Source organism: Narcine bancroftii, chromosome 3, assembly GCF_036971445.1.
Source record: "Narcine bancroftii isolate sNarBan1 chromosome 3, sNarBan1.hap1, whole genome shotgun sequence".
Lineage (NCBI taxonomy): Eukaryota > Metazoa > Chordata > Chondrichthyes > Torpediniformes > Narcinidae > Narcine > Narcine bancroftii.
In genome coordinates, this window is record NC_091471.1 from 89,854,990 (window position 1) to 89,868,392 (window position 13,403).

Consider the following 13,403-nt stretch of genomic DNA (forward strand, 5'->3'; position numbering starts at 1 on the left):
TCGACTCTCTCTGCTTCTGATTGTCAGTGATATGGGAAGATTTGAAAAGAATAGATAGCAACAGGCAGAGAGGATGGAGCTTTTGGGAAAGATGAAGGGGATTTATCACGGGAGGTCAGTAATGCAAGGAAATGATCATTGATGACTTCATCTGTGTTTAAGGTGGGGAATACTGAGGGCAAGTGAAGTGATAAGGTCAAAGTGGTGACCACTTGTATGAAGGTGTAGCTTGAAGGTAGAAAGGAAGGTAATAAACATAAAGAACATCGTGAAATAGGATGGAGGTTGAAATCATCAACATGTTAGTGAGAAAATGGCTTGGTGGATGGGAAATACTGTAAAATATCAGGAAAAAAAATCTTTGAATAAGTATAGTCAGCGTGTTTTACACATGATAGATCTTACTGCAATAAAAGTGAGAATTCTCAAGATAAGCTTCACTGATAACAATTTATAAATGAGATCCACTTTATCTGCTCTTTCTGTCAGCTACTCATTCCTTTTTTCCCATGCAACCCCTTCTATCCCTTCCCTTAACACTATTGTTACCTGGCCTACGTCTAGGCTAAATAATTCTACAAAAAATGTATATAAATGTGATTCACCTGAAAATTAATTTTGAATTTGATGCTGTTTTTTATCAGGTAATACTTATCAGCCTCCTACGATGGAAGATCTGAAGAATCTCCAATATCTTCAGTGTGTTATTAAGGAATCTCTGCGGTTGTTCCCTTCTGTTCCAATTATTGGCCGTACGTTGCTTGAAGATTGCTATATTAGTAAGTTTATGTGATCTCACTTTTCAATCACAGGCAAGCAATGTCACCTGTTTTTATTATTTTGGTGGAATACCTTGTATCCTGTTGCATGACAAAGTTTGCATTGTAATATTTGATATAAAAGGTTGATTATTTCATGAAATAATATAATTTTGCAGCACAAGAAACTGCTCAAATATTGTAAGTTGGTGCTGGTGTTAATCTTGAGGACCTCCAAATAACAGTTCTAATTTGGGTTTGCTTTTTAAATAATAGCCAAGCCTAAAAATTGGATCATATGACCTTACCTTTTTGTGTGCAATGTGATCAAATATCTATGAATAAGCAAAAGAATTGTAATTCAGAGACAAGGCAGGTTTCATGCTCTCCTTGATTTTCTTTCACAGCTCTCTGTATATCAGCTTCATTTTGGGGTGGGGGATGACTTCCACTCCGCTGTTGAGCCAGTGAGGGAACTGCGGATTCTGCAACCTAATGGGGCAGATGGTGTTTCATGGTGTGGGCAGCTGAGCAGTTTGTTGGGCTCCACGTGCTCACGATGCCTGGCCCTGAGGTTCTCAATGGCTTCCTGATTGCTGCTTCTCCCCTTTGAATGACCAGAGATCTATTGTTTCCCCCACCCCCTGCAAACTATCACACTCTAACTCATAGACACACTACCTAGTCTTGTTATCACTAAATGTTTGAGCAAAGGTGATGCTCGTTGTCTGAATATTCTTCATTCTATATCGCCAAATTCTGAATGCTCTTTAATAGAGGTTTTGGTAAAGCTTTATCCTGCAAGTGTAATTTTTGTTTTGTTGAGCAATGCCAATAAACCTATTTGTGGTTTTTGATGAATCAATATTTTTTGTAACATTGGTTCTAGATTTTTGGTTCAAATTATGTTTTTAGCTTTTTTCTTCTATTCCAGTGCATAATATTTTAACCAAAATTCAACCAAAATCATTTCTCATATTTTGGTTGGGTAGTAGGTAGGTGTTCATTACACTGTATTCCATTCACTTTAACAATTTGCTAATTTTTCGCTGTCGGTTTTAGTGGATGTTGAAAACACCTATCCTCTGAATGTGTCGACCTTTACCTGAGGCAGTTCTGTATGTCACAATATTCTGAGCTCTGGTCAAGATACTTAACAAATCAATCCTGGCAAAGAATGATATCTGGAAACAATATCAACAGTGCAACACAAAATCAGCAATGCAAGTTACACTGAACCTGTTATTTTTTTTATTGGATAATTAGGGTGAACTGGGGGTTGACAGCTCCTTGTAAACTTCACTTCCAGTTCCAGTTCTAGTTTATTTATTATCTGATTGGACGAATCCAACCTGATGAAACAATTTTCTTCAGTCCTTGGTGCAAAACCTGCAAACCCACAAACAGAAATAACAGACATACAGACAAGCGATACATATGCTGAAGAAGCATATATATATATATATATATATATATATATAAATGAATAAATATTGTTTAATAAATAGTAGAATCACGGAGGGTTAGTGTGAGCAGTTGATTTAGTCGTTCAGTGGATTCGCTGCCCAAAGGAAGAAGCTGTTTCTCAGCTTGGTGGTACTGGATCTGATATTTCTGTATCTCTCCCATTGGAAGTAGCTCAAAGATGCTGTGTGCAACCATCATGGATATAACTTTATTTTGGTTCTTTTGAAATCAGTATTATATTAATTATGATCATTACATGTGTGGAAACATTTTAAATAAAATATTTTAAAAAAAAAGATGCTGTGTGCGGTTTGGTCGGGGTCCGAAATGATTTTGTGCGCCCTATTCAGACAACAATCCTGATAGATCACATTGATGGGGTGGAAAGGGCGAGAGACCCTGATGATCCTTTTTGCCACTCTTATAGTCCTTTTGAGTGACTTCTGATCCATTTCTCAGCAGCAACTGAAACACCCTGTGATGCGGCTGACCAGGACATTCTCAGTAGAGCTACTGTAGAAAGTTGACCTAATAATAGCCAGTAGCCTTGCCCGCTTCAGTCTTCTCAGAATTACAGCCACTGTTGCATCTTTCTGACAAGTAAGGAGGTGCGTGTCCACAATAGGCCACTTGTTAAGTGGACTCCAAGGAACTTGGTGCTTTCTACTCTCTCCACTACCATGTTATTGAAGTGTTATAGAGGGTGGTCATACCTGGTCCTCCTGAAGTCCATGATTATCTCCTTTGTCTTGTCCACATTGAAACTCAGGTTGTTACTCTTGGACCATATCATGAGATTTTCCACCTCTTCTCTGTTGTGCGATTCATCATTGTTGCTGATGAGGTCAACTACTCTTGTGTCTCCTGCAAACTTGAGACTCTGGATCTGACGAGGCAATTGTGGGTCAGTCATGGTTACTGACGAGATAACTTGTGGTCTTTTCATATGCAAGTCCAGAATCCAGTTACAGAGAGGGTTGTTAATTCACAGTGAGGACAGCTTCTCCACCAGCCTCTGGGGAAACATGATATTAAATGCTGAGTTGGTAGTGTATGAGATATCATTCTCCATGTGGGTCTGGATGGAGTGAAGGGCTGTAGCATCACCAGTGGAATGGTTTCTTCTATGGCGACTTGAAATGGGTCCAGTATCTCTGGGAGATACACTTTGATGCGTTCTATCACAAGATGCTTGAAGCATTTCATAATGGTGGAGGTCAGTGTCACAGGGCTGTAGTAATAACTGTTGCCTTCTTTGGTACCGGGTTGTCGGTGGCTGCCTTGAAAACTGTGGGGACGATGGACTGCTGCAGTGACATGATGAATATATTCATAAGGACCTCCATCAGTTAGTCTGCACAGTTCTTCAGTAATCGACCAGGTGTGTTGTCTGTTCCTACTGCCATGTGTGGGTTGCCTTGAATAAGGTTCCCTTCACCTCAGCAAGGCTATGCAGAGGGCTCATTCATTAGGGGGGCACTGAGGATTCTTCAGCGTCAGCTTGTTCTCATCAAACTGTGCATAGAAGATGTTCAGTCTTTAACTCGCAAGGTTGTCTTGAGACCTATTAAGGTCTTAATCACTTGGCACATGTGACTTGTGCCATACTATCACACAGCTGTCTATGGTTCTTCTATGCATACTCATGCTTTGCCATCCGCATCGCTCGGGAGAGTTCAGCCCTGGCTGATCTTTGTGCCATATTGCCTCCTGCCCTAAAGGTAGCATCATGAGCTCTGAGAAGTGTCTGGACCTCGGCATTCAATCATGGTTTTTGGTTAGCCCTGGTCATGAAGCACTTGATCTTGGTGACATCATCAATGCACTTTCCGATGTAGCCAGTCACTAAGCTCACGTACTCCTCGATGTTTAAATGACCATTGTTGGTGTTTTGGATATTGGACTTGATTCCTCATGTACAATTATTTTGTGTTTCAATCATAGCTTAATAGTATTTAAATTAACCTGAAATTCATCTTTCTGCAGACGTAAAAATACTTTAGAATTATCTGATTCCACCTGCATTGAATTCACCCATCGTTATTGAATGAAGATCTACCGGGACCAATGCCTGAAGAGGGCATACAAAATCAGTGAACCAGTGCGGACTCGAAAGGCCAACATGGCCTGTTTCTGCTCCGTAAATGGTTATATGGTTATGGTGGCTACCTCTCGAAACAGATCCAGACTTTAGCCTTAAAGCAGTCCTTTCACACTGCTGTGCTCACCCACTCCACTCCTCCCAGCCCCCCATCAATGTCCTGATCTACCTGCAAACTGACTTAGTTCATTTTGCCAGTAGTCTGTATGCTGGGGTTAGCAGGACAGATATATGATCTGAGTAACCAAGGAGGGGGCAAGGGGCAGCATTACATGCACCAGGGACATTGGTGCACACCCGATCCAGAGTGTTCTCTGGTGGTGAAGTTGACATGTATTGAATCTATGGTAGGACTGTTTTCAGCTTGGTGTGGTTGAAGTGCTTGAGTTAACCAGTAGCACCACAAGATCACTGAAATTAGATTGAATCGCTAGCCTATATGCAAATAACTGTTGAGATGTATGATGATATTAGCCAGATATTTGTGGCTAGAAATTCTGAATTGATCCACGAGTGCTCCCAATATTCTTATTTTCAAGGTAAGTCTTTGTTTATTTTTAATCAAATGAAGAAGTATTTATTTGGTGGTGTGTTATAAACTGTATAACATTCAAGGTTTAGTTAAAGTGAATTGGCATACAGTGTTGAATTATGTTAGTCTAATTAGTGTGAACATTTGCCAGTTCCTCCACCTGGTCAAAAGATGTCAGATTCCAGTGCATCTGCTAACATCCAGTTCTGAATTTGGATCAATATTCAATTGAATAGTTAGCTGAATTCCTACTCCTTTTTTTTTGGCTGTGGGATCTATTATAATTCAACTGTCATGAAGAAGTTGACCACCCTTAGCTGGTGTTGGAATGGTTACACCTTGGTGTAAATCAAACACATAGTGTGAACAGAAGAACATAAGAAATAGGAGCAGGAGAAGGACCTCTGACTTGTCAATTCTGCACCACCATTCAATGAGATCCAGATTGAATTGATGATAGGCTCATCTCCACCAACTGCCTTTTCCCCATATTCCTTAATTTCCTTACTATGTAGAAATTTATCCAACCTTGCCTTAAATATGTTTACTGAGGTCACCACGACTGCTTCAATGGGCAGAGAATTTCACAGATTCACCACCCTCTAGGAGAAACAGTTCCTCCTCTTCTCAATCTTAAATTTAGAACCATAGAATATTACAGCCAAGAAACAGGCCCCTTTGGCCCTTCTAGTCTGTGCTGAACCCTTTGTTGCCTAAGCCCACTGACCTGCACCCAGTCCATAGCCCTGCATACCTCTCCCATCCATGTACCTGTTCAAATTCTTCTTAAATGTTAAAGTTGAGCTTGTTTTCACCAGCTGGCAGCTTGTTCCACACTTCCCTTCCTTACTTCATCAGTTAACACTTCCATGGATTGTCAAAAAAAACTAACATTTGCTTTAATTTATCAGAAGATAAAGAAGCTTCTGCACCTTTTTCTACTTTTTTCTTGATTGTAGGTTGTTCTTGCTCTTTCCTTTGCTTTTCCAGGTCTTCTTCTTGATCACTGGAGCTGTGAGTGTCTGGAAGCTTTTAAAAAATTTCCTTCATTATTTTTGTGCTCTGCGCATGCACAACTCCTCGCACATGCGCAGTCATTTCTTCACCCGATGTCGGCAGCCATTGTCGGGGGAGACTCTGTGCAGCAGTGTCCAAGGTCTCCCCAGCTTCTGGCCTCTCTCCTTTGGATACTACCTTACAGACAGCTCCAGGATCCTTTCTTAAGGTAGACCTCTCTTCCTTTTCTTGCTCTGTTTCTTGTATAACACTCCTTTATCCTTCTTTGGTGGGAATGTGATGTTTTCTATGTATCTTTCTTATATTTTCTGTAACTTTTATGAATATTCAATTGAATATTGTCACTTTTTCTCAACTTTTTAGAGGAGAGCAGGGATTATCAGTCTAACCCCACATCATCACGTGGCAGGCCCCAACTCTCTAGTCTTTGTATGTGACTCAGGTAGAAATCAAATTTAAGTTATTTAATCCTTTAGTACAAACTTCTCCAAAAGACATGTGAGAAAATCTGAAAACCAAAAAAAACCTGGTCATTGCCCATGAATTTAATTTGTTAACCAAGTGCTACCAAGTATTACCTCAAAATATATTTAACTGCACCAGAGATTGGAAGAAGCTGCGAAGGCAGTGAATGCAACACAGCATCACACAAATTTGCTTCCACTCTGTGGACTCCATCTACATTGAGCAGACTCGAATAGCTGATGGGCCTACTGCTCCTCTATCTTGTGATCTCCCATTGCAGTCAGAAAACTGAACAACACATTCTCTTCTCCCTCCCCTCATCAGGGCCAACAGGTTTAAAAGACAGTTTCTTCTCCATAGACATCAGGCTCCTGAAGGAACACCACATAATAGCTTTGCTTGGTACTAATTTATATTTTTCATTGTTGCTCCATCCTCTGTAAATTGTTTTCTATTTTATCTAGCGATGACAGAGCTAACTTATTAGAGTGCTTGCTGAAGAACCCTTTTCACTGTTCCAGGTATAATATAGCAAAAAATCTTAACTTCACAATAAAGTTAGATATTACCCAATCACACAATTATATCGCTACATAATATTTTCCATAGGACAGTTGACTGAGTGAACACCATTAAAAGTCATATTGTATCATTCGTCTTTTGTTTTTCAGGAGGGTTTAAGATACCCAAAGGAGTCAATGCACTAATCATTCCTTACGCACTGCACCGAGATCCAAGATATTTTTCTGATCCTGAGGAATTTAGACCTGAGCGATTTATGCCGGAGAATTCAAGTAAAATTAATCCATATTCATTTATTCCATTTTCTGGTGGACCTAGAAATTGCATCGGTAAGTATGACTCAGAATATGATGCATATAACGTGCTTTCTGTATAGCTATCCACCAGATTATAATAGGAGTAAACTATTGTTATCTTCGTCTTTCTAAAGAGTTGGACGGAGGTTCTCTTTGGGCCCATACTAGGCACAATGTATAGTATTTGACAGCATATAGAACCCACTGGCATATATTACCCCATCTCTCCATTTTTACCATGAAATTTCAAGAAAAATTGTTTTAGTGTATTTTCCTCATTCAATTTGCCCAGGGGTCCCATTCCTCCCTTCCTCCCATCGCTTGTGCTCTTCTAGAGCGCTTTGAACAAAGGCTGATCATCGAGGACCAGCACTCCCCTCAAAGTACTGTGGGAGGAAGGGAGCGAGCGATGGGACCCCCAAGAAAATTGATTGACGCGCAGGGGTGGGTGACAGTGGTGAGTGACCTCATTCATTCTGTTTCGGGAGCTGTGCTCGTCGAACAAAGCCTGATCATCGAGGCCCAGTGCTCCCTTCAAAGCTCTGTGGGAGAGAGCGAGCAATGAGAGGGAAGGAGAGAGAGCTGGCATCTCAATTTTTAAATTGATGCCCTTTTATCCTGAAGCTGAGCCCTCTTGTCCTAGACTCCCCTATCATGGGAAACAACCTTGCCACATCTATGCTGTCGAGGCCCTTCAGCATTCAAAATGTCTCAATAAGGACCCTTCATCTTTCTGTACTCCAATGAGTACAGTCCAAGGGCTGAAAAACATTCCTCATATGCTAACCCTTTCATTCCTTGTATCATTCTAGTAAATCTTCTCTGAACATCTCTAATGCTAGCATGTCTTTTTTCAAATATGTCACCCAAAACTATACATGTACTCCAAGGAGAAGAAAGAGAGAGCTAGAGGAAAGGAGAGATCAGGATAGGGGAAGGGGCAAGATGGGGGTGGGGGCCAATGGAAACAGGAGAAGTCAATGCTGATGCCATCTGGTTGGAGGGTTCCCAGATGGAATATGAGGTCTGTTTCCTCCAAATTGCGGGTAGCCTCAGTCTGGTTGTGCATGAAACCATGGCCAGACACATTGACATGGAAATGGGGAAAAAATTGAAATGGGTTACTACTGGGGGATCCCTGCCACTATGGCAGGAGGGCCTAAGGCACTGAATGAAATGATCTCTCAGTCTGTATCCATCTCTCCTACATAGAAGTGTTGCGACACTTGGAAGGACTGCCTGGGGTGATGAGGATGGTGATGACGGAGGAGGTGTGGGGCAAGTGTAACATTGGCCCCTTCCCCTCTCTCCCCTTCCCCTTTCCCTCTGCCTACTTTCCTCCATCTCTGCATTCATAGAGCCATCCCTTTCCCTGATCATTTCTCACTTTTCCTATCCTGTCCTCCTATCTATATCCAATTATTACTTTTGGTTTGTTGGACTGCGCTCTTCTCCCTGTCCTTTCTTCCCTTTTTTTAAAAATTCAGATGCCTGCCTGCTTTTTGCTCATACCTTGAAGAAGGGCTCAGGCCCAGAAAGTTGATCATATATTTTTACCTCCTATTATCTCTGCCAGACCTGCTGAGTTCCTTCAGCATTTTTGTGCATTTAATAGAATCTGTTCGAAACATTTAGCAGGTCAAGTAACATCAGTGGAACAAGAAAACGATTAACATTTCAGGTTGAAGGGTCTAATAAAGTACCATTTATCATAATCACCTTGAAAAGTGAACTCATTTTTTTTCTATAGATGCTGCCTGACCTGTTGAGTGTTTTCAGCATTTTCTATTATTTTTAATATAATAAGCTGTAGGAAGCCAATGGAGACAAGTCATCAGGTATGTCCTCACTGAGTAAAACAAAAGCAATGTAGGATTTTCTCACATTCCAACTCCCTGTTTGTAATCTCATACAAAAGCAGGCTATCAAACATTGTAAAATGTTTTGAAGTTCGAAATAATATTAACCACACTAAAATAATAAAGTTGAGGTTATATCTTGAAATATTATAACTTAATTAAGTTTTGATTCAATTTAGGACAAAAATTTGCACTAATTGAGGAGAAAGTAATCCTATCGTCTATTCTTCGGCGATTCCAAGTTGAAGCAAAGCAAAGTTGTGATGAGTTGCATCCACTGGGAGAACTAATTCTGCGACCACGAGATGGTATCTGGATTGAACTTCGCCACAGAACAAAATAAGTTTTGCCAGAAAGAGTGCACCTCCTTGTTGCAGTGTCATTAAAACTGATGCAGGAAACTATGTCTAACTTTAATTGCCTGACTGAGGAACATAAATTTTATACATCATGCGTTGCTTAACGATCACAATGTGTTCTGTGAAATAGGACGTTATGAGATTTGGACGTTGTGCGAACACGCAAATATATACAGGCCAGTGATTCTCAGCCTTTTTCACGTACCTCTTTAAGTATTCCCCAAGCCATAGGTGATCTGTGATTAGTTAGAGATTGCTTAAGGTGGTGTGTGGTTGGAAAGAAAAAGTTTGAAAACCACTTTTAATTGTACCTAATTGACTCGTTATGTGCATGGTTTCATCACTTCAAAGGAAATGGGCCAATGACAATTTTTCTCAAGCAAAATATTTCAGTAACAATTGGGTCTAGAGCAGTGGTTCTCAACCTTCCCTTCCCACTCACATACCACCTTAAGCAATCCCTTGCTAATCACAGAGCACCGATGGCATAGGGATAACTTAAAGTGGAATGTGAGTGGGAAGAGAAGGGGTTGAGAATTGCTGACATAGGCTGATATGTGACCTGTGCTTACTACAATTGCTCACTCTGGGCTGTGATTCTGGTCCTTGACCTCCGACCGTCCCAGTTCAGCTCTTTCCTTCCAAAGTCAGGTCCTGATTAATTTGTGCTCCAGAACTTTAATCTCCATTATCAGACATTGATTTTCTTTTCCGCATTTACCACCTTACAAAGCTGTCCCTGTTTATGTTCAGCTTCATGTTCACACATTGTCTTCAGTTAATTGCAGATTTTCTTCAATACAGCAATTTCCATTGCTGTTGCTCTGATCGTCCTTCACCCGCCACCACTGCACAGGCCTACTTGAACACACCGACCAGCCAGCACTAGTGGCCTGGGTTCTGCTCATATACCTTGAAGCCTGCCCTTTTTGTGCCCCTGAACCTTACAGTTGACCCGGATTCTGGCACTTTTTCTGGCAGCTCATTCCATGTACGTCCACTACGTCCCATTCTCTGAACGGCACATGACTGTAAATATAAAAGTACTCCTTAGTGTAACAAGAAGGATTATCCAACAGGTTGGACGGAAAGCTGGTCAGGATGAAGGTCATTTTCCATGTCTTGCTACCTGGAGGGTCATCTGACCACCCAGATAAGAAGCAGGTTGAAAGTCACGTTCCCCACCAACCGATGTCAGACTCACGCACAACTAAAGCCACCTTCATTTGGTCCCCCTCCTCACCTAAAGTTGCATGGGCCTACCCATGCTGGCCATAGCCAGCTGCAGTATAAAACCCGGGTCATGGCTAGCTGGCTTTTTTTTTTCTTTTTGGACCATCCCTCAGCTCCAGTCTAGGTTGTGAGCTACGTGTGATGCTGGTGGACAAATTATGTGCTGGTGAAGGGTGGGGGCTATTGGTGGCGTGCACTTGGGAGAGACTATTGTCTCTCATCCATTGTAACTTGAAGATAGATATATAACCTTGTTAATTGGTGTGCTGTGTCTGGTTGTCAGGGGAGGGGGATAACAGGTACTGTTTGTTTAAACTCTTGACATAACAAATTAACTTTAATTAATGTGTATTGGAACATGACTGGTTTGTATTCGGGTTTGAGTGTCTCTTATTTGTTTCATATGTAAATAGAGTTCATGGTTCAGTACTAACACGTGTTTGGGATGTCACTCTTTGAACCCTTCCAACTGTCATTCTTAGAGACCAAGTACATTATTTGCCTAGACCTTAATTTTTCTCAGGTGTAACAAAACTATATACTTGATGTATGGTTTCTGTATCAATGCCTCTGTAATCTTCATAAGAAAAATAATATTGCTTTAATATTACAATGAGTGCCAAATTACCAATCTCAGAACACAATCACTGCTGGGAAAACAAATCACATGGGTAGAGTTGAGATATAATTGTAGTTCCAAATTATAAATAATTGTTAATTATTAATAAATGTTCCTTGTGAATACATTAAGTTTACATTATCTGCCTTGAGACAACCAGTGTATGTGTTTGATATTGCCATACATTATTGGTTGAGGAAAAATTGCTGTTTTTATTACTCATTATAAATGTGGACTGCATATGAATTCAGATGGAAAATTATTATCATGCTTATTTCAAATATATGGATTATTACGGATCCAGACGACCCCAAAACCCACCAGCAATAGAAGTTCACCAAGATCAATGGTTACTTAAACAAAAGTTGTTTTTAATTTTCTTTAAACATTAAAAAAGGATCAAACTTTAACTTATTACTATTAACACTTCCATTTCTAAGCGCAGATGTATGTAATGTGTATATGTTCAGGAAAGTTCTTTGATTCACAGTCCAAGTTCACTGCTATCAGGCAATTCTTATTCTGTGCACAGAATTCAACATTTATGAATTTCAACCAGGCTCTAGTGTTTAAAGCTAAATGGTTACCGTTCAGGAAGGTTCTTGTTGGTTTCAGAGAGAGATTCTTTGCTCTTTGGACACAAACTGATTTTCTTCCATCAGCCATTTCAGAAGAAACTTGCTCCATCAGGGTTCTTCAAATTATAACCTCTTCTTCCAGGTCATCACAGAATTCCTCTTGATTTCCTTATTTCAGGTGAAACTTTAGCCAGCCATTTCCTCTTGTAAGGGTGACAAGGGTTTTTCAACAGGCTGAACTCAGAACTCACAACCCTTCTTCAAAATAGGGTTTTCAACCAAGCTTTCCAGCTTCCATGTTGCAGACTCAAAAACCACTGCAGAACTCTGTTCTCCTTCTCTCACTCTCTTTTTCGGAGAAGAATCCTGTTTGGTCTTCTCTCTCTCTCTCTCTCTCTCTCTCTCTCTCTCTCTCTCTCTGCTTGCAAAACCACATGACCCCTCCTAGAACAGCAAACTGCAAGCAGACAGGTTGCCGGCACCGGAATCAGTTTCTGCTTTGCTATCTGTTGCCTTCAAAACAATAATCCATTTACTCCACAGCATTAGTCCAATTAACATCTACTTGTGAAGACTCCATAGGCATTCTTCAAAGTTTCTGTAATGTCACTGTGGACATGACGTCTCTGCTTATGCATAGCTCTTGCATTTCAAATGAGATTTTTTTTGTGAAGTGTTACTGTCTTTGTTTGTGGTGACCTACACTAAACACCCCACAATCTATCTCTTTTAAAGACATGTTTATATATAAAATATATAGCCCATTACAGAATAAAAATCTAATGCAAGCCTCTTTTTTTAAAAAAAAAGTACCTTGGCATTAGATTCAAAGTGAGAGAAGCATTCATTTATTCTGATCCAGGGACAATGAAATAAATGAACAGAACTTGTGAATTACATTTATTTGAAAGTTTTAAAAAGTCAAAGGTACAGTTTCATCTTGACAGTTGCTCAATAGCTAGTCAGCAAATTGGGAGCCTGTCTCACAAACCAGATGGCATTAACATTGACTTCTCCGGTTTCTGTTAGGTCCCTCCCCTGTTTTTATCTCTTTCCCTGTCACTCACTTCTCCAGCTTCCTGTCTCCTTCCCTCAGAGAGCTATCCCCTCCCCCCAATCACTTCCCAGCTTTTTTTTGTCTTTTGTCCTCCCACCGATATCCATCTATGATTTCTTGCTTGTTGGCCTGCTGTTCCCGCCCCCCACCATTTTATTCAGATTCCTGCCTGCTTTTTGCTCTTACCATGATGAAGGGCTCAGGCTCAAAATGTTGGCTATGAATTTTGTCATAAAGAACACAATGTAGGAGTCATGTGATAGAGTAGTGGCCGGTAGAATACCAGCCTTCTCCAGAAAAGAAGGAAGAAAGTGAGAAAAAAACAAAGCCCCAGACACACAAATCTCAACAAATAAAAAATAAAGTTGTGGAGAAAATGGCACCAAAGAAAGAAAGGCCAAAAATAACGGGAAGAAAAGAAGAAAGAAAGAAAGACGCCGGAAGAGAAAGGCCTTTCCCGTACGAAGAAGCAGGGACCCGCCGTGGAAAGAGGAGCCCACTCCATGAGGTCAGTGGAGATCCTGCAGGGTCGTGACCCAT

General features: G+C 40.6%; 1 protein-coding gene across 1 annotated transcript in view; it reads left to right on the forward strand.

Moving 5' to 3' along the window:
• Positions 1-11,355, forward strand: part of LOC138757351 (cytochrome P450 4V2-like) — a 47,408-nt gene extending 36,053 nt beyond the window's left edge. Inside the window, exons 9-11 of the mRNA XM_069924521.1 lie at positions 645-779; positions 7,012-7,191; positions 9,197-11,355. Coding sequence (XP_069780622.1) covers positions 645-779; positions 7,012-7,191; positions 9,197-9,360 — 479 coding nt within the window. The 3' untranslated portion in view covers positions 9,361-11,355. The remainder of the gene's footprint in view (positions 1-644; positions 780-7,011; positions 7,192-9,196) is intronic.
• Positions 11,356-13,403: the final 2,048 nt, after the last annotated feature.